The 21,558-nt window shown below is 47.0% G+C and overlaps 1 protein-coding gene across 6 annotated transcripts in view; it reads left to right on the forward strand.

The window, feature by feature from the left end:
• The window catches only part of GRID2 (glutamate ionotropic receptor delta type subunit 2), a 727,507-nt gene extending 722,988 nt beyond the window's left edge, over window positions 1-4,519 (forward strand). The window contains exons 17-18 of one of the 6 annotated variants that reach the window (XR_008449799.1): window positions 633-902; window positions 1,922-2,057. Coding sequence is in view for 1 of the 6 variants with exons in the window: in XM_009562749.2 (XP_009561044.1) it covers window positions 1,922-2,344 (423 nt within the window). In the remaining 5 variants the exon portion in view is untranslated. Of the gene's footprint in view, window positions 1-632 lie in introns of all 6 variants that reach the window. The other 5 variants (XR_008449798.1, XR_008449796.1, XR_008449797.1 and 2 more) reach the window with 5 other exon arrangements.
• The last annotated feature ends 17,039 nt before the right edge of the window (window positions 4,520-21,558 follow it).

The raw sequence follows: 21,558 nt of genomic DNA on the forward strand, positions 1-21,558 counted from the left end.
AGTGATGAAATTCCAATCTTCTCCTGATTGGCATTTTAAATTACAAACTGTTTGTGTCGTTTTTGAAAATTAAAAACAAACAAACAAAAAAAGAAAAAAAAAAAACCAAAACCAAAACTCAACCAAAAAAAAAAAAAAGGAAAAAATATTTAGGACTGTTCCTCAGAGACATAGTCATGACTTGCACACACTAACAGAGCCTCTGTATATTTCTTTAGTTTCCAATGTGGCCCATGTTCTCCTGCATCCATATGCAGCTCCAAATTTTTAGGAGAAAGTGTTTGGTGAATGCGTTTGGTTTTGGTGTCACCTGTGTGGTTGTTATGTGCACCCATGTCTATGTCCACATGTGAATAAACTATAGACAGAAAGCTAAGTCCGAGAAATGAGCGCTGCATTTTTTCCCTCCTGTGATGATCTCAAACCAAAGCCTCTGTGGTCAGCGATCATCCAGTCCCTGGGAGATCTCTCATTTCCTATTCCCTGCCCCTTTTCCCCTGGTTTGTCTCCCTGTCCCTGCTCTCAGAGGGTAAAATCCTGGCCTCTCAGCCTCCTTCCAGTTGGTCTCTGTGTTCGGTGTGGTACCAGTACAATTCAGTGATCCGTTTTGCTAAGTAGATGAACTCCTGCAGTTTGTTCTAGGTGTGGACTTTTTCAGAGTGCTTGACTTCATTCCTAGGCAAAGAAGGGATCTCAAGCCCATTCGGTATACTAGGAGTTTTGCCATTGATTCAGGGAGCTCTGGATCAAGCCAGTCATTGAATTGCAGTAATCAAGGCTGGAAGTCATCAGTGCACATCTATCGACTGCCTAATTGTCCTCTGTGAGGTCCTAGAGTGTGAGATATTTCTAGTGGCCTGGAAGAGCCAGTAGATTTCACAGAGATTAAGGTAAATTTTAAGGTTAGTTGAAATCCATTTTTGTTCTGAATTAGCTGCACTACCTAGACTGAGGGAATAGCCCTGTACACATATGCATAATGCTGCTTTGAATTAAGCTTTGCAGTTCAGTAGAAATATGTATGTGCAATACAGGTGATTTATTCCGTCACCCAGAACTTTCTTCTCTTTTTTAACTTTTGTGCATTTAAATTCTCAATTATAAAAACCAAACCTTTTAAATTGAGTTCCCTGGGAGGAGAAATTTAAAAAGGAAAAGGGACAGAGGTAAGAGGAGGTATGATTTAATAAATACCCCAGACCACCTTCTCTTCTTCTCACCCACGAGAGTGTAATTCCATGAGAACAGATGGAATTGCTTCTTTGTAGGTAAGGGGAGAATTAATCCCTCTGTTGGCATAGTAATTTAAAATTGCCTGGTGTACTCCTTTTTGTGTGATTTCAGAGAGGCACCACTGTTTGGGTTTTTGTCCAGAAGTTCAACTTTTCTACACCACAATTAATATTATAAAGGCAAAAAAAAAGCAACCTGAGACGTTTCCAGCCCTTTAAGCCCTGAGAAGATGAATGCTGACAAAGACAGCAACCTGATCACTCCCCGAGCCTCCCATGTTCACATCCAAATTTAGTCTTTATTGCAGAGTTGAAGAACTGGCATCATCCCAGGCGTTTAAGGTTATGCTCTGCTTTCATGGCACAAAGTTTACTGCTATTCAGCTGTTGCTACTCCAGCCCACCTAGCCTGGCTTTTCCTGATGAAAATTGACCAGTAGCACTTGGAGTTTCATTGCTCAGATTCAGGGTTTGAAGGTAGCTGCAGTGTAAAGGTCTGTTTGGCTTAGCCTACCCAGCTTCAGGCAGTGGGGGTGTTTGCTGATGACATTCAGAGATGCCCTCAGCCAACAGCCAGCTGTAGTTAATTGTATATTGTGCTTCCTGAGAGGTTCTGATCACACTGTGAAGCTTCAGCCCAGCACAAATGGTGACAGTGAGCAGCGCCTCTTGTTTTTCTCACTCCCCAGGATGACAAGGAAATCGACCTGGAGCACCTCCACAGGCGCGTGAACAGCCTCTGCACAGATGATGAGAGTCCCCATAAACAGTTCTCCACCTCATCAATTGACTTGACCCCGCTGGACATTGACACTTTACCCACACGTCAGGCACTGGAGCAAATCAGTGACTTCAGAAACACTCACATCACCACAACCACCTTCATACCAGAACAGATCCAGACTCTGAGCCGCACGCTGTCTGCTAAAGCTGCTTCGGGTTTCTCCTTCGGCAGTGTGCCCGAGCACCGAACTGGCCCTTTCAGGCACCGGGCACCCAACGGTGGCTTTTTCAGGAGCCCCATCAAAACAATGTCATCTATCCCATACCAACCAACTCCTACTCTGGGGCTGAATATCGGTAGTGACCCAGACCGAGGCACCTCCATCTGAGCATCAGACCAAGTTTCTTCACTGTTTCTTTTTTAGGACTCCCTTTGCAAGGAGCAACTGTAATATTGTGGGACTAACATGGATGTAACCTTTTTTCTTTTCCTTATTTTTTTGTTTTGAGGGTTGTTTTTTTTTTAAATCTGTCTGGGGGGTATTTTCTGTTGTTATTTTATTTTATTTAAGAATCAGGATTATTAGTAACAACTCTTCCTTCTCTTCTCTGCGTTCTCAGTCTGGTCTCCTCTGTCTCCCTGTGTTCTCTTTACTACTTGAATCATCTATTTGTTGGTTTATCACCACATTAGGTTTTGGTTACTTCAGGCTTTTCATATACTTTAAATATAGGAAATGTGCAGCGATTAATGCATAAGAATACCCCTGAGGATTACTTTACAGAAGGGCATTTGCTCCTCCTCCCCAACGCCTTTTTTTACTATAATTGCAATAACTTAAGTCTTTTCATGTATTCTTCTGCATCCAGTTGTGTGCTACACTGCTACGTGTCCTTTTAACTGTGGACCAAAGGCAAACCCTGCAGTTTAAAAAAAACATGAAAAATTTTAAAAAAAGGCAAAAAGAAAAAAAAGTAGAAAAAAAAATTAAAGCAAAACAAATTAGAAGATCATTCAGGCCCCATAATATGAGAATGCAATTTTGTAGGATTACGAAAAGCCATTACTATGCCAGTAAAGACTACAGTTAAATCTACTTTTGCACTGCAACAGTGCATATGACCTTTATGTGATTGTACAGTGTTAAAAGTTTTTCTTATGTACAGTAAACTGTATCATATGGCAGAAGCCTCTGTTGTGTTAAATAAATTAGTATCTCATACATATATATATACATATATACACACAGGTATGTGTATATATATACATGTATATATAGCTATGAAATGGCAGCCGTTGCTATTGCAATTCATTTAATAAAGCTTTAGTAAAAATGTGTTGTATACAGGAAAGATGTACAGTGCAGGGGGTCTTTTCATTTAGAAAAGACAGGTTGCTTTAATGTTATTCTGACTTGCATCGTTTGCCAACAGAGCATATTTTATACTTTTTTATTAGAACATCCGGGGCAATTTAACATTTGTACCTAGATGTAATGCCTTTGGTTAGGTTTTGCATTGGCTATTGAGCATTCTATAAGGCTACTCTTGATAATTTTACTTTTAATTAATTAAACAACTGGAACTCTCTTAGGTATACCATATTCATGAACAACTAATATAGCTCTAGAGAAGTTTAAACATAGATCAGATGTTAATAAATTATTTTCCAACTCGATACAGTTGATCAATACAACAGTGGTGTTAGTGGAGGAAAAAAAAAGCCCTCGAGAGATGCAGATGTGGCCTTAATTTTTATTGCATATTGTTTTAAGGAAAAAAAAATGAACAAGCGCTCATTTTAACCCTTTATATGTTAAGTTAGATTTAGAGGAGCTATGTATTTTTACAGTAGTGCCAACTGTATAGAACAAGAGAAAGAACAGCAGTGAGAGCAAAACCAGTGCCCACTTTGGCACCAGCTTTTTAAAGTAACAGTTATCTGTTAGAAATGTAGGAAGAGCTTTCAATTTGTAATCCTTAAAACTAAAAATGCAGTTAAGTAGAAAGCAAGCAGTTTATCCTGTGAGTTTTTTTGGTTTGGTTTGGTTTTTAATGCAACCATACACTTACTTTAACCTAACTCATTCTTTGGCTAGGATTAATAGGAATCAGCCTACGTGATTTGCTTTAGGATAAATTAAAAGGTATATTCTTCAGATCTATTATATTTTGATGCTAATTCTGTTCTGGGGGAGCATCTTGTACTGTCACTGTTTTTTGTACTAAATCTTCAAATATTGTCTACTGTGTAAGGCAGAACAAATTCTTATTGTGCAAAAGGCCATTTTGTTTCCAGGGTAGCAAGTGTCTAAAAGCATGCACTACTTGCTTCCCCTTTGTAACATTCATGAACTCATCCACACTTCTGAGTAAAATAAAAAAAAGAAGAAAATTTCTCTCCAACAAGCTACATAGGGACATACCAGATGTTGCAGTGATTTTAGCTATTGAAAAAAACTGTTAACCATGTACAATATTTAAAATAGGCCTATTTTGATGTGTTGCCTATTATACAGATACACAAAACACTTTTTGGAGGCCTCAGTTACAAGTGGCAGAGCTTTCTGTGTATAATTTGTCTAAAAAAATTTGTCTAATAAAATTGTTTTCTAAACATGTGTTTCCTCCTGTTTAACTGCTGAGTGCTGTGGTGTTTTTGGTCCTTGTGAACATTTTTGCCACACTGTTACCGAAGAGAATTTAGCCCAGGAGGATGGGATGAGCTCGCCAGGCTGCCATGAGTCAGCTCAGGGTAAAGGACTCATGAAAATCACTAGGATTTACCATATGTAACAATGTCAGGCTTAGATTTCAGAAAAAATATACAGAAAACATTTCAGAGGTGATTTTAGAGTTCACTGGCACTGACATTTAAGGCACATGATTTGTAGAAATACTACACCCCACCTTCATCCTTTTTTAGAGTAATCTAGAAATTTCGTTAGAACATGGTCGTTATTTTTCTATATGTATGTTTTTATATACATTCTGCCATCTTTATTCACACAGAAGTCAGTTTGCTCTGATACTGGGCGCATACTGCTTTTAGATTTGACAAAAGTTTTAGCATAAGAGAATTTAGCCTGTATTTCATTACAGCCTTCTCAATCCTTAAGTGTTACTAACACGTTAAACTTAATAGCCTACTCATTAGTTAAGTCAAGCAGGGTCTAATGCAATAACGTCAGTCATGATAATTTAACTTACAGCATCCAAAGTTTGTCTGTTCAAATGAATGTAAAAAAATGTAATGAATGTAAAAAACATTCAGTATATTTAATTCACTGAATAATATTTTTAACCTCTTAAAATTTTCTATTAAGATTAGCAGGCATTCGGGAGATGTCATTTTATAGTTTCAAAAATACATTTACATTCAATGTTACATATAAAAAAAAAAAATCTCTATCCAGATAACAAAAATTAAAGGAAGTTAGATTATTGAAGATGAGTTGAGGTTAATATTTAAAGTTGCCTGCACACTAATGCCAATAGGCACATATGTCAGTGGGCATTAAATGCCAAGCAACAGGGTGCTGGAAGCTTTTATAGTCTGATTACTTTTATTATTTCATAATAATCAGCCAAGAGACGAGCTCCACTTATTTTCTGTAAAGCAGAGCTATGGCAAACTGAGGTACTGACCCCAGAAGCCCTCATGCACATTACAGGATGTCTAGTAGGGGCTTCCCCTAGCCACAAAGATAATTGCCCAATCAGGGGCCTCGTTTTAGGATATTCCTGATCTGTAAAATCTTGGAAGGTGCTGTCCTGCTGACATCGTAAGGCATTCACTTTAACTTAGACATTGTCCTTGTCATTTATGCTCATAGACACGCTCTTTAGAGCGAGGTAGTTTCTTCAAATAGAAGTCCAGTGATGTAATACTGTTAAAGGCTGTGAAGTGTGTCTGCTGCAGTAGCTCCACTGGAAATAGAAGCCAAATGTGTATAAAGATGAGTTGTTTGCATGGTGATTCCAGTGGAAGAAAACATATTTATCCAATTTCAGCGAATCACTTAGTAAGATGTTTCTGTTGAGCAACAGTGAAATACCTGGAGACAAAAAATAGTCTTGCTGCACCAATCGTGAATGATTATAGCTGCCACTGACTCAGCTACAGTGTGAGAAGAGCCAGAGTCTCCTGGGTTTCCCTCCTGTCTTCACAAAACAAAGTGAAACAAAGCTTTCCTAAATAGAAGTATCTTTTTCTCTTTCTTCCCCACTCGTGTAGGATGCTATGAAGTGATGAGAATGTAAAGCTGCCGTTCTGTGCTTGGACAGTCACTGTAGGTGGGTCAATAATCCAGATAAGTTTAATTTCTCAAATCTACACAAAGATGATGACTTAAAAAGTAAACCAGCTTCCCGTGTGCATGCGTGTGGGTATAGCTAGTGAAAAAATAGTGTCCAAAACACAAAGGCATCACACCAACACAGCCCTGCTTTACCAGTTTTTCTCTCAGCCAAGCTATTCGTGTTTCCTCTTTATTGTCTGGAGCTGTCGTGAAAGAAATGCCAAAATCAAGTATCTGCTCCTAAGAATGAGTCATAGACAAAGTTTTTGATAACACTGGGATGTGAACACACACATCCACGCATCACATCAAGCCCAGTGGGCAACCACAAGCTCACCATCACATACTATCAGCTTGTCATGTCTCACACAAGGCATTGTTTGTGAGATCAGAAATAGAAACCTCCAAAGGAAGGTCAGTGCAGGCAAAATTATTCACAGACTAATGAATTCCTAACCAAAAAACTGTACCAAAATGGCAGGAGCCATGAATTTAATGAAAAGAATTGCCTTTTAAGAGGTAATAAATTTACGGTCTGTGAAGACTTACAAAATCTGCCCCTCCACATCCCATTCCTCACAGTGGTGTGACATTTTGCATGGACTACAGAATTTACTTCTATAGCATTCATCAGAAGGAAGGAAAATATTACAGCTGGAAAACTGAACTGTAAAGCCATTAACTACTGTGCTCCATATCACACGGGAAACCTGAGGCAGAAGCAAGAATTCAGCATCTCAGAACCACTTCACTGCTCTGAGGGGAAAACTAAATCCTTTCCAAACACTCAGAGAAGGACTTTTAACTGAGGATACTGGGGTGAGAGTGAGGAAAGCAGAGACACAAGGAGAGGGTTGTGCCACTCAGCTGGGTTGGCAGTGAGAAGAGGCAATGGTTGTCTTGTTCGCAGGCCAGAAACACAATTTCACCACTACTTCTTTGGCCCCAGGAGTCATTTCAGACCAGTTTTGTCCCCTCAAAACCAGCAGGGGCTGTTACATACCTGAGGCTCATAAGCAGTGCTACAGTGACAGATACGTAGGTCACACATTTCTCTTTAGCTCTGACCAGGAGTGGTGTGTGAGCCCACCATGACCTGGGGAGCACCACATGCAGAGGCAGGAGAGCCTTTATATGCCATCCCACACCAGAGAGCTTTCCCCAAAGGTGCAGGTTGTGCCCTGAAAGCAAAGAACCATGTGAGCCTCAGTACAAATGCCTGAGATCAAAAACTGCCATACCAGTGGAAAAAAGAAAGCTACCTGCAGCCCTGCAAGCACAGGACAGCCCTCCACCATGACATGACAGCTCAGTGCTTCTATAGCTGATCATTCCCACTAGCACTAGTAAGGACAACCTTTCTTTCAAAGTAGGACAATTTTTCATGCTTTCTAGCTTCTGTCCCATTCCTTGTTCCAAGTGGGCGGTGTGCCAACACATCATGGGATAAGGGACTGCTCTGGAGTGCCAAAACAAAAATTAGCAACAGCTTTATTTGCAAATACAATTATCATCTATTATAAGATTCACACACGTTACATTAATCAAAATAGCGAGTTTAAGGCAAACCCATTAATTAATAAAAGGGAAGTGTGTTCACACGCATGTCTGCATGAGGCAGTTGTTGAGTTCCTCAAGTAACCACATAGCTTCAGGTGTTTCCCTGGATTGCTATTCCCCCACGCCACAGGTGGCATGGCAGCATGGTGACATGGAAACTGGCTGCTCAGGTACGGCCTCTGCCAAGGGGCAGGAGGCAGGACAGCCCGCCAGGTGCGCGCTCTGCAGCTGACCTGCCCCTCAGCTCTGTCTCTGCTGCTCGCTTGACCTCTCCACCCTCCATCTGACCTGCAGCACCAGAGTCAGGGGAGGTTACTGAAAGCAGGAGGAGGAAGGAAACACGTTTGCTTTTGGGGTAGAGATGCCCCCAGCTCCTAACTTGAGCGTTCACATTGCTGACCAGGATAGCCGAGCCTTTGCCTGCCTTTCCCGTTCCTGTGGGGCTGTGGGCTGCAGCAGCAGCACTGCTTTTTCCTAGGGTGCAATTTCCTAGTCCCCAATGCTGGTATTTGACTGTAGATGGGAGGTGGAAATCAGCCCTTTCCTTCTCAGCAGCCCCTTCTAACTATTGCAGACTATCCTGTTAGCTCTCTGACTATGTGTGGGATGTATCATCAACTGGATCAAAGCTCCATCTGCAGACATCCACAGGAACACAGCCTCGTGAGTGTAAGTATCATAGCCTCCTTCTACATTTAGGAAATTGCCTTGCCTGAATCTAACTTTTTGTTGCCACCCAAAGAAAAGCTCAGAAGTACTCATATGTCCCTTACTTAACTGCAGAGTGACCCTCCTTTCCCACTCGGCACAGCCAAAGGTAGCCAGAAGATGCTGTGGCAAGCATTTTGCCTCGCAGCCTTGTGTGAAAGTGCTAAATATTGTATTACTGCTAGAAATGAAAAAGCACAGTTGGAAAACAAAAAAAAAAACCAAAACAAACCACAAAAAAAACCCCACAATCTTCTCATGGTTTGTTTGTGTTTCATTTCCCTCATTCTGATAGTCTGGCTCATGTTCCTGTCAAGTTCCAGGAAAATAAAAGGGGGAAGGGGGAAGGGGGGGGGGGGGGGCGCTCTGTGGGTGCATTGTAGCCCTGCCACCGCTGGTAAGTTTGCCTTTCTCTCCTACTGGCCATTCTTCTTCACACACACAGTGGGGAGGTCTTGTTTGGTTTTGAATATTCCCTCTATATGAATATTCACTGCAGACCACAGTAAGAGTAATCACAGCTGACCCAAGTTGTTACTAATTAATTCTTTTGCTTACACACAGGGGAACAGGAGAAAGAAAGCAAATACCGTGAACAAAGCTAATAATGAGGTTTCTTGCTACTCCTAGTATCATCTGACACATTTTTAAGGAATAGTTTCTGTGGCATGACAGCAGACACAGCAAGAAATTGATGTAGTGTAACAGAAAAGCATGTTGCTTTATGAAATAGTGCTTAGGCAACACTGGAATGGTTTGTCTTGCTCCAACTTGTACAGATCTTTCTGAATAATGTCTGCTGTTGTTGAGATTGTGTTTATATCTCTGCAGGTTTAGAAGACTGCAGATTAAGTTTTCTTCTCACCACCCCTGACAAACCAGAATTCCCTAAGACACTCTATATGAGATAAAAAGAAAAAGGAAGTCCTGCTAGACTATCTATACAATGCAGAAGCTATAGCTGATATGGGACACAGGGAGCACTATTTTTCCTACATCAAGATGAAAGTAGAAGCAGAGCTGATGGACCCGGAAATTTGACTTTTGAAACACACATTTATTGTCTTCAATAAATATCACTGCGATCTTCAGCTTTAAAGGCTTGCTGTATCATCTGACAAAGGTAGGTCTATTCATAGGTATATTAGGTCTGTTATAGGACCTGCTTGAAAAGGGTAAACTTCTAATTTCCATAAATATTCCTAAACTTTTATTCCATAAATATTGACACATACAAGCAGCTTTCCTTCTACAACACACAGCCAGTGGGTTATTATGCATGGTATGTAGTAATTTGCTGGAGAACAAATGGAAGTTAACCTGGAGGACAGACATGAATTTCTATTTCATAGGCTGAAGCCTCATGAAACAATAGCAGGTGGAGTGCTTTTGCATACATATCTCCATTCATTGCCTCACACTTCATCTTCCTGAGTGAATGGTGGTCACTTGCAATAGCAGGGCCAACAACTGAGGGCGTGAAGGTGGAAAAACTCCATGGTTAGCAGTGGTTACTCTGCTGCTTGAGTCAGAATCCCACAGACGCAGCACACTTTCCTTCGTACACCTCTCTGGATTTTGACTTATGAAGAGTTTGGGGTTTAATCTGGTTACTTCTTATTAGAGAAGTGGCATTGCTTGGTTCAGTGCTTGTGTTAACAGCAAACAGAATCATAGAATAGTTTGGGTTGGAAGGGACCTTAAAGATCATCCAGTTCCAACACCCCTGTCATGGGCAGGGACACCTCCCACCAGACCAGGCTGCCCAAGGCCCCATCCAACCTGGCCTTGAACATCTCCAGGGATGCTCCAGGGATGGGGCATCCACAGCTTCCCTCGGCAACCTGTGCCAGTGCCTCACCACTCTCATAGGGATTCATAGAATCATAGAATCACCAGGTTGGAAAAGACCTCTTGGATTGAGTCCAACCATTCCTATCTGCCACTAAACCATGTCCCTGAGCACCTCATCTACCCGCCTTTTAAATACCTCCAGGGATGGGGATTCCACCCTGTCCCCGGGCAGCCTCTGCCAGTGGCCAATGATCCTTTCTGTGAAAAATTTTTTCCTGATATCCAGCCTGATCCTCCCCTGGTGCAGCTTGAGGCCGTTCCCCCTTGTCCTGTCCCCTGTCACTTGGGGAGAAGTGACCCTCTCTACAACCTCCTTTCTGGTAGTTGTAGAGAGCAATAAGGTCTCCCCTCAGCCTCCTCTTCTCCAGGCTCAACAACCCCCTTTCCCTCAGCTGCTCCTCATAAGACTTGTCAGTCTTAAGATCAATTCTCAGCAAAGTTAAGAACTTTATATTTCATTCTGAGTATCACTACCCTCATTGTGAAGAAATTCCTCCTTATGTCTAGCCTGAAGGGGCTGAATTTGTCCTTGTTCTTAGCCTTGAATTTGCTGTTACCCACTGCGTACACATCTTCTGCCTCAGATATCCATTGCATTTACTCATGGATAGCTTCACCCAGCTTCTCCCTGCTGTGGATGCCCTCAAATGGGTGGACTGTGCTCCCTGCAGGGAGCAAGCCAGGCTGCTCCAGCTGGAGGCAGGGACCTGCTGCAGGTTCACGGCTCTCCAGGAGGATGCTCCCATCCCTGCCAGCTGCAGGGAATGGGGAGAGCAGCCGCACTGAGCTGTGGTGATGCTGCCGCTCAGGAAAAGCAAAACCTAAGAGTGCTCCATGTTCCACCACTTTGGTATGTTGCATGGGGAGTTACACTTCCACCAGGGAGGCTGCCGCAGGCAGCAAGCGATTGACCATCATTTGCCCTCAGCTCAGCGGGGAAAATGGAATGGAGAGGGCAGCAGGAGTGGAAGAACGGGCCTGGACAGGCACACACTCTCCTGGGTTGAAAACTGGTTGGATGGCCTGGCCCAGAGAGTGGTGGTCAATGGAGTTAACTCCAGCTGGAGGCCAGTCACAAGTGGGGTTCCTCAGGGCTCAGTACTGGGTCCAGCCCTGTTCAATGTCTTTATCAACGACCTGGATGAAGGCATTGAGTGCACCCTCAGCAAGTTTGCAGATGACACTAATCTGGGAGGAAGTGTGGATCTGCTGGAGGGTAGGGAGGCTCTGCAAAGGGATCTGAACAGGCTGGACCGCTGGGCTGAGGCCAATGGCATGAGGTTCAACAAGGCCAAATGCCGGGTCCTGCCCTTGGGGCACAACAACCCTGTGCAGTGCTACAGACTGGGGAGAAAGTGGCTGAAAAGCTGCATGGAAGAGAAGGACCTGGGGGTGTTGGTTGACAGCCGACTGAACATGAGCCAGCAGTGTGCCCAGGTGGCCAAGAAGGCCAATGGCATCTTGGCTTGTATCAGAAACGGTGTGATCAGCAGGTCCGGGGAGGTGATTCTCCCTCCGTATTCAGCACTGGTGAGACCACACCTTGAGTACTGTGTTCAGTTCTGGGCCCCTCACCACAAGAAGGATGTTGAGGCTCTGGAGTGTATCCAGAGAAGAGCAACGAAGCTGGTGAGAGGGCTGGAGAACAAGTCTTACGAGGAGCGGCTGAGAGAGCTGGGGTTGTTTAGCCTGGAGAAGAGGAGGCTGAGGGGAGACCTTATTGCTCTCTACAACTACCTGAAAGGAGGTTGTGGAGAGGAGGGAGCTGGCCTCTTCTCCCAAGTGACAGGGGACAGGACAAGGGGGAATGGCCTCAAGCTCTGCCAGGGGAGGTTCAGGCTGGATATCAGGAAAAACTTTTCACAGAAAAGGTCACTGGGCCCTGTCAGAGACTGCCCAGGGAGGGAGTGGAGTCCCCATCCCTGGAGATGTTTAAAAGACGGTTTGGACGAGGTGCTCAGGGACGTGGTTTAGTGGCAGATAGGAATGGTTGGACTCGATAATCCAAGAGGTCTTTTCCAACCTGGTGATTCTACGACTTTCTCCGCGGGGACCGGGCGGTGGCGCTGCGGCATCGCCTTCGGCGCGGCTGCGCTCGGGCGGGGGCTGCGGGGGCTCCTTCTCCTCGCTTCCCGGCTGCCCCGGGCAGCGCTTGCTGTCCATGTCCCCCCTCCTCCTCCTCCTCGCTTCCCGCAGCCGCGGAGCCGTGCGCGGGGATCCCCATTTCCCGGGAGACGGGGCGAGGCGCCTTGGCTATGCCGCCGGGAGAATGCCGGGGGCCACCGCCGTGTCACCTCTTGTGTGCGCTTTGCAAAGAGGAGCCCGGGCGTGGCGAATGGGACACAGACCGTCATTGTGCCGCCGACACTTTAATCGCCCACACCTACAATATTCAACCTGTTGCCGGCAGAGGGGCAGCCCCGGGGCGCACACCCCACCCGAGGGGCTGCGGGGAGGGAGGGGGACGGGGAGGCTTGGAAGGGGCTGCGAGCATGGCTTGGTACCCACCGAGCAGCGGTGACACCCAGGAGGGTTGCCCCAGTCTGCAGAGACTTTGGTACCCACCAAGTAGCTGTGATACCCAGGAGGGTTGCCCCAGTCTGCGGAGACTTTGGTACCCACTGAGCAGCGGTGACACCCAAGAAGGTTGTCCCAGTCTGCGGGGACTTTGGTACTCACTGAGCAGCTGTGACACCCAAGAGAGTTGCCCCAGTCTGTGGGGACTTTGGTACTCACTGAGCAGCTGTGACACCCAAGAGAGTTGCCCCAGTCTGTGGGGACTTTGGTACTCACTGAGCAGCTGTGACACCAAAGAGAGTTGCCCCAGTTTGCAGAGACTTCGGTATCCACCGAGCAGCTGTGACACCAAAGTGGGCTGCTCCGGTCTTGCACAGACTTATCCCGCTGGGAGAATTAGGGAAGAAATGCCCATGTGCCCATCCCAGGATTGTGGCAGGGCAATGAGGGACCCATGGAGACACCAGGCTTTTGTTCAGCAAAGAAGCTCTTATGGGACATCACTTAGGCACTGCCTTCCTACTAAGATGTCTCTCACCAGGATGCGAATGCGTGTAGGACTGCAGCAAAAATGATTTCTAGTGGCGTGGCTGCAACAGCCTCACTGATGCAGGAGGTGGGTTTTTGTGTTCACAAATGAGGCAGACTGGGACAGTGGTTACTCCTGCCACCCCTCCCTACAAATCTGAGCTGCTTGGGTTCTCACACTGAGCACTTGGGTGACCTACGTAAGGGATGTCACCGCGACTGTGGGCACTGTGCACTCAGGCTAATGAAAACTGGGGATAACTGATAAAAGCCCTCAAGGCCCCGGCCTCGGTAGGTCATCACCTGTGTCTAGCATTGCTTTCTGCCTCAACATGGCTCTTACACACTGCAGAAGAATATTAGGCTTCAACCTGTGGGAATTCCTAAAACTTCCTGCTTGCCTGGAAAATAGCGATGCTTACAAACTATACCAAGTCTTCTTTCAGCTCCGAAGGAAACAGATCTGCAGCTCAGAGGTACAGATCTTGCCACAGGCAGGATTTTGCATGCCTATTGCCATGAGAGAGCTGCTTTCCAAGAGCTACAGGACTATGACCGCGTGTTGCTGTCTCTGAACACAGCCGATGAAGACCTCCATCCATCACAGGCACTGCGAACAGTGCTCTGCTGGTGCTGTCTGTTATCTGATGGACTGGAAAGAGTCTTCTGCATGGCACAGCATTTTGAGATTCCCCTAAAGCTTAAGCCTTTTAAAATGCTTCATTTTTGTCGTATGTGGGATTTGTTTAAGGGCATTTTAAAATGTTTCTGTGCTGGGGGATATATGTGTGTCCTAACACCACACAGAAAAAAAAAATAAAAGAGAGAAGAAAAATTATTCTGATGCTACTTTTTTAACAAATACTTTAAAAGTCTTAAGACATCCTAATTTATAAGGTAGTAGACCAGGTGAAGATGTCTTCAGAGGGGTCTGTTGTTACAGCTTTTCACAGGTGTAGTTCCTGAAAGTTGTGTTGGTACTGTGTTCTGTTGGAAATTGATTGTTCCTAGAAGCCCCTGTGCTGGTTGCTGTCAGGGTCTAAACGGGAGGATTTCCTGCAGCTGGCAATCTAGTATTTTTTTCTTGGCTGACAAGTGTTTCTTGTGAAAAAAGTCTGTTCTGGGAAACAGACATGAGGTGCTGCTCAGCACTAGCTCAGGTCCATTCACTTGCTTTTCTCCCTTAGAGGGACCACTATTCTCTGCATTATTTTGGCTTCTGTGACTGTAAATATTTACTCTTCACATTTTAGAGACCTTCTGAGGAGACCTGCAAAGGTTCAAATTCCAAGCTGGCAGTTCCACTACTATGAAACCTCCTTCAGGCACAAGGCTGCCTAATTGCAGATCTTTGAGGTTGATGGATGTGAGAACAGTATATCGAAGGCCCGGTACAATTGAAGCACCCCTCCACGCTCCCAGGTTACAACTCTACTAATACTGCTGTTGAGAGGCAACACAGACTGTTTAAGATGTCAGATTTTTCCTTTTTTCCTCTTGCCTACATGTCAACTGATATGTTTTTCCACTGAAATATGTTACTGCTGTGCCACGGAGAGTCTGCAAGCTAAATTTTTAGTTCATACTTCAAGGCTATGATTAGAATCTTTTCCTAGAGCAAACATTTTTAACTGTACTCTGTGCAGTGGCTCAAGTGATGGTGAAAGAGAGAATGCTGTGGAGATGGATTAAAAAAATACCTAATACCAGCAGCTCTACATGCCTAGTAATCTGGAGTACTTCCACTCTCTGGGCTTTTGTGCAAGACCCACTGAGAACAAGTGGAGGTGACCAGATTTAAAGGGAATATATTGTCTCAATGGATGGATGGAAGTTAATTCTCAGTCCCTTAAACCAGATGAAGTGGTTTTCTTATGCTATAAAACTCTTGATGGCACTGCTTGTTTTCTTGGTAAGGGATTTATATCAGTAAAACATATTATTTAATAGCCTAATTAAAGCTTGCTAGACAACATTTGATTTTAAGGCACTTTCTAATATGCATTGTGTTAAGCAGGAGACAGTTACTAGCATCCTGTTGTTGCTCTTTTCAGGAGTGACTAAAATGATGGACCTGTGGGTGGTGCATGTGGGTGCACTCAGGTCCAGCAAAATTGTTCGCTTCAAAGGGCGAACAAACTACATCTGGAACAATATCACTGTTAAGGGGATGAGGAGATCAAGGGTGAGGTACAAAGCCTCCAACATAAACAAATTCCTTAGGTCTGATACTAGTGTTGCCATTGCATTAAAGCAGTCTTGCAGTGCTAGGAAAAGCTTCCAGTTCTTGCAGGATATAATTTTTTTTGAAGACATTAACTGTTCGTCCACCAAGAGTCTAACTCTGGGACACACTTCATAATGCAGATTGTAATCCAAAAAGCTGCCTGTGTGAGCTATTGCCAGCTAGCTGGGTCACAGCCCCTGTCAGAAGCAGTAACCAAGAAAGATGCAGACCTCTGCAGTCAGACTTTCCAAGTCTAGGACAGGAGGAAACTACTGCCTTCCATACTGGGTCCTCTAATCATCTAAAGCGGTGGCAATACTTACCAGGCCATGGCAATAGCTCTGCAAACCCCTTTGTGATGGTTTTGTTGTTTGTTTGTTTGTTTTTCTGGAGGCCTGTTGTTGAAAGAGTCCCACAGATGAGAAGTGCCTCAGCTCTCCAAGTCTTTGGTGGGACTAAAGGCATTTAGCGATTTTAGTGGGAACTCCTTTCCAAGCTGAGTGTAGAACCAAGAAAGTGTTTAAAACAAAGTGACAAAAGGACAATTGTTATTATTAGTGATGCCTCCTTGAATATAAACTTTTTATTTTTGAAATATGAGCATAAATTAAATTCTCAGTAACAGTTACAGCCATTTAAATAAAAGGGCAAAGCGTATTTAGGTATAAATTCTATAGATAAGATTTCCAAATGTATTACAGAGCTGAATTCATTATGCCTTTCAATGACCCCAGGAGGGAGGCAAGTATTGTTACAGCAATGCTTTGCATTTCTCTTGGAGGCAGTTAGAGTACTTGCACTAGAATTAACTGTACACAACAGAAAGTGTTTGCAGGATTAGTCCCAGAGCGTAGGTAAATGTCACCAAGAAACAGGAACTAGTTTTGTAGACCCTCAAAGAGTCAAAGCATATGACATCAGGTAACTGCAACAATCTGCCCAGGAAGAGCGGTCTGGGGAAATGAAGGCACATCTGCTTCAGCAGCAACGTGGTTCTGATTATTCTTGTGTGAAGAGAGGCAGGATTCATGGACGTTGGAGTCTGTAGTGGTGTCCCAGGTACCTGGGCTGTTTTGTTCGCTGCAGTCATCACTTCCCATGTGAATTTAAAATATCTGATAGTAAAGCATCAGGCACTGATCGTAAGAAGAGTCTAAGAAAAACTTGCTGCTGGACCCTTCTCTGCTTTAAGCTCACTTGCTTTGTATAATCTAAATAAGAACACTTTGTTTGGGTGAATGTTCTGATGATGCAGTAGGTGAGACTGAAAATTATCAGGCTGTGAGTCATCTTCAGGTGATTGTTGTAGCTCCCTGTAGGAGCTTCTAGATGGGATTTGCCACTGTAGGGTGCAGGTCAGTTGGCAGGAATCTCTTCCCTCCCCTTGCTGGAGGCCTTGGCAGGTTGCGGCTGGGATTCAGTGAGGATTACTTGACCTCGGTAAGCGACACTCACAACTTTGTCTCTATCCACTCATGTGTTTAACTGCCTGAAGTCCAGATCACAAGGCAGGGACAGCACAGAGAAGGTTCCCCCCTGCTCTTTGAAAGGAAGGGAGGAAATGGGAGAATGTGTGGAGAAAAGTGGGGAAGATAAGAAATAAAATAACTTCCTACGCATGGTGTTGTCTGCAGAGCCGCCGGCTGATCTTGAAATGTGATTGAATGAGCAATTAGACTATTGCATACAATTAAGCTGAGGGCTAACCCCTGTGCTTTGTGTGCTTTGAAAATGTCTCTGGCTGTAATGATAGAGGAGGCCTTTTGCAAGTTTGTTCTCCCCCCACTTTTGTAACCCATTTTTCTGTAACACTGATATGTGCCTGACCTCGAGTTGCTGCCTCCGCCCTTAACCAGACAAGGGGGGGCAGGGGTGGAGGAGCTGGGGCGGGGTGGAAATCTGCATAAAGATACAGGGGTAAGTTCAGTTGTTTTCCTCTGAAAGCTTTGACACTTTCTTAGAGAGAGCAGATTCATTTTCAAGGCTTCCTACATTCCTGCTATTGTACAGTAAGTGTTTCAGACCGGTGTGCCTGTGTTTCCGACTCCCGTGAAGTTCCCTTTGCGGCAGGGCGTGCCTCGAACCGCTTCAAAAGAACCAACTTCTACAAAAGAAAAAAAGAAACTCAAGTAGGCTTGAACATACAAAGAGAGGGAGAAAGGAAAGAGAAAAGGGCCGGGCAGTGTTGAATACAAAATGAGTTCAGCCAGCCCCAGGAGTTCTTCATCACTTACATTTATCTTATTCTGGGAGAGCAGAGCTAAACCCAGTGCTGACATAAACCACCCTTTGCCTTTGACTTTGACTCTGAGGATGTGCGTGCAGCGCAGCAGATACAGGCATACGCAGAGCAGTGAGTTTCAATGAAACATTTTTTCCCTGTCTGAGCGGTGGCGTTGGTGGGAAAACCAGCTTTCTGTGGTTGCCCTTTCAAAGGCAAACTACAGAGTGAATCTCAAATGCCCCCAGCTTCAAAGTGCGCGGATTCACAAAACATACCCCTTTAAAAATAAGCAGCTGGTAGTGTTTCTTAGCTGGGCTGACTGTCCAAGGAGTGTGCCAGGGTATTAGGTTGGTCTCCCTGCACTCCATAAAATCACTGTGGTCCTGCGAAGAGAACCCTACGGTCAGCCCTGGCCCTGCCCGGAGCATGGGGTACTTGGAGGCCAGACCTCTTCCTGTGCACCAGTCACCTCATATCTGCATGGGATGCTAATGGGACACTGCTCCCCTCCATGCCCAGGTGCTCAACCTAACTGCCTTGGAAAGCCGGTGGCTTGTGGGCTGGATGATTTGGCTTGCTGTCAGGGAGAAGCCCTCTGACCCACCAGCCCAGAGCAAGGTATTTAACACTGCACCATCATTGCTCTACCCATGCATGCAAGCTTGCTAGACTTCTGGAATCGCTTCAGTGGCTCCCACTTAGCAAAGCTCCCACTCATCTCCAAGCTTTGGCCTCGCATCACACAGCTCGCAGCCACAGTGCCTGGTTCTTGAAGCAGGAATGTGCACGCTTGACCCCAGGGAAGAGAGTATAGTTGTGGCTCCTTGCAAAGCAAGCTTGCACCACCAGGACCTGGCGAGGAAGCAGGCGGTACCTGGGGATGGGAAAAAAAAAAAGCAGGATTGGGTGTTTATCTGGAAAATGGTACCATTCAGCATGGTGGAGAGAGGATTTGGTTTTTAAAAAATGATAAAAGCATCTATGTGTGTGCAATAATATGATAGGAGCACATAAAAGTTGCTGCCAGATACAAGTAGATGGCCTGCCAACTTAGAATCATAGAAACACAGAATCAAAGAACCACAGAATAGTTTGGGTTGGAAGGGATCTCAAAGATCATTCAGTTCCAACCCCCCTGCCATGGGCAGGGACACCTCCCACTGGATCATGCTGCCCAAGGCCCCATCCAGCCTGGTCTTGAACACCTCCAGGGATGGGGCAGCCACAACTTCCCTTGGCAACCTGTGCCAGTGCCTCACCACTCTCACAGTGAAGAAATTCCCCCTTATGTCTAGTCTAAATCCACCCCTCTCCAGTCTATACCCATTGCCCCTAGTTCTATGGGGCACTTCATGGACATAATACAGAACTTCATAGACATTATACAGAAACAAGGCTTATAAACTTATGCTCCTTCTCATCTTCCTTGCCAAATAAATGTTTTCATTTTGATCAGAAATCAACAGCTTGTTTAAGAGGAAAGAAAAAAGCAGCTTTGCCTTTGAAAAGTATCTGGAAGCAGAAGGGAATAGCAAAGGCTTGCCTCAGTTTCTTTTTAAAGCAAACCATCAGCTCCTTGTTTGCTCCGAAACATCCAGTTGTTGGTGGAGGTGGGCACCAGGCACCCACAGTACAGCCGGCATGCTCAGCCAGCCCAAAAAAACATGCGGTTGCTCATCCCCTGCCACCACCGAGTGGCTTTGAGCTGCTGCGCTCCCTCCCTCCATGGCTGGCGAGTTATTCACGTTTGAAAAAAACATATCTACCTCATACTGTGCCCATCACTTTGTTCTCAACACGCCTATTCACATCAGCAAACCTCCACCTCTCCTCCGCGAGGCTGCTCGGAAGGGGAGCTTGGATGCGTGCATGGAGTTGTTTCCCTCTTCTCCACCACGTTTGGGGAGTGATTGTCACCTGAATAAAAGCACTTGCTCGCAGAGGACCCTGCGGGTCACGCAATGGCTCCCGGGGCGATGCACGCGTGTTGCCACCTTTTCCCACCCACCGACTCGTACACGGGCTTCCCGCACCTCCCCGACACTGAACACGCAAAAGTCGAGGGCACACAGCAGGAAACCCCACGGCTGGAGCCCTGCCGAGCGCCGCTGCGGGGTGAAGGTGTGGGTGCGGGGTGAAGGTGTGGGTGTGAGGTGCGGGTGCAGATGAGGAGTGCAAGGTGTGGGTGCGGGGTACAAGTGCGGGAGCGGGATGCTGCTGCAGATGAGGTCTGCGAGGTGCAGGGTGAGGTTGTGAGGTGCGGGTGAGGAGTGCGGTTGTGGGGTGCAGTGTGCGGATGAGGGGTGCGAGGTGAGGGTGCGGGTGTAGGGTGCAGGATACGGATGAGGGGTGCAGGGTGTGCGTGAGGAGTGTGGGGTGCGGGCTACAGGTGCAGGTGCGGATGAAGGGTGCAAGGTGTGGGTGCGGATGTGGGGTGCAGGTGCAGAATGCGAATGCAAATGAGTGGTGCGAGGTGCTGGTGCAGGATGGGGGGTGTGGGTGCAGAGTGATGGTGTGGGTGAGGAGTGTGGGTTCAAGTGTGAGTGCAGGGAGCAGGGTGCGGCGTACAGGTGCGGAGTGCAAGCGTGAGTTGCGGGTGTGGATGAGGGGGCCAGGTGTAGGGTGAGGGGGGCAGGTGCAAGTGCAGGATTTGGGGTGCAGGGTGCGGGTGGAGGTGCGAAGTGCAGCTGAAGGATGCGAGTGTGGGTGCGGGTGCAGGGTGCGAGGTGTGTCATTCGGGTGTGGGTTGTGGGTGCAGGGTGCAGGTGCAGGGTGCCAAGGTGTGGTGAGGGGTACGGGGTGGGCTGTGGGGTGCGGGGTGCAGGGTGCGAGGTGTTGCATTCGGGTGTGGGTTGTGGGTGCAGGCTGCAGGGTGCAGGTGCGGGGTGCCAAGGTGTGGTGAGGGGTACGGGGTGGGCTGTGGGGTGCGGGGTGCAAGATGCAGATGCGGGGTGTGGGTGCAGGGTGATGGTGCGGGTGTGGGTGCGGGTGCGGGGAGCAGGCTGCGGATGCGCGGTACAGGTGCGGAGCGCGGGTGCGAGTTGCGGGGTACGAGTGAGGGCGCGGCGAGCACTCCGTGCGGCGGCGGCGGCAGCGAGAGCCGGGCGGGCTCTGGGGAAGGAATCGGACCGGTCCCGCGCCGGGGACTCCGCGGTGCCGCCGGGCGCCGCTCCGCGATGAACCACGCGCTGCCCCTCCCCGCTCCCCTCTCCGCGCGCGCGGGGCGTCCGCCAGGCGCGCGCCTCCCCGGGCGGGGCGGGGCCGGACCGCGCGTGCCGCCGGCCCCGTCTGCACCCCCCCCCACTCCCCGCCCCCGCCTTCGTCTCAACACACACACACACACACACACACACACCCCCCTTCCCTCCCTCCGCCGCTCCCCGCGCCCCATTGGTTCCCCGCACGCGCCGGGGCCCCCCGCGCGCGCGCGCGCCATTGGCCGCGCCGACACGCGACCGGCGCGAGTGGAGGGGAGGGGGTGGGAGGGGTGGGGCGCGAGGGAGGAGGTGTGTGGGGCGGGGGGAGTTCGGGGCGGGGGGGGGAGGGGGGGGGGACCCCGGCGCGTGCCGCTGCTTAAAGGGGGGCGCGGCGCCCGGGCCGACACCGGAGACGTCGGGGCGCCACGCGCGAGGCAGGTGCCCCTCCCTCCCATGGGCGAGCGGCTCCCGCGCTGAGCAGAGAGCC

This window comes from Cuculus canorus, chromosome 4, assembly GCF_017976375.1.
Source record: "Cuculus canorus isolate bCucCan1 chromosome 4, bCucCan1.pri, whole genome shotgun sequence".
Classification (NCBI taxonomy): Eukaryota; Metazoa; Chordata; class Aves; order Cuculiformes; family Cuculidae; genus Cuculus; species Cuculus canorus.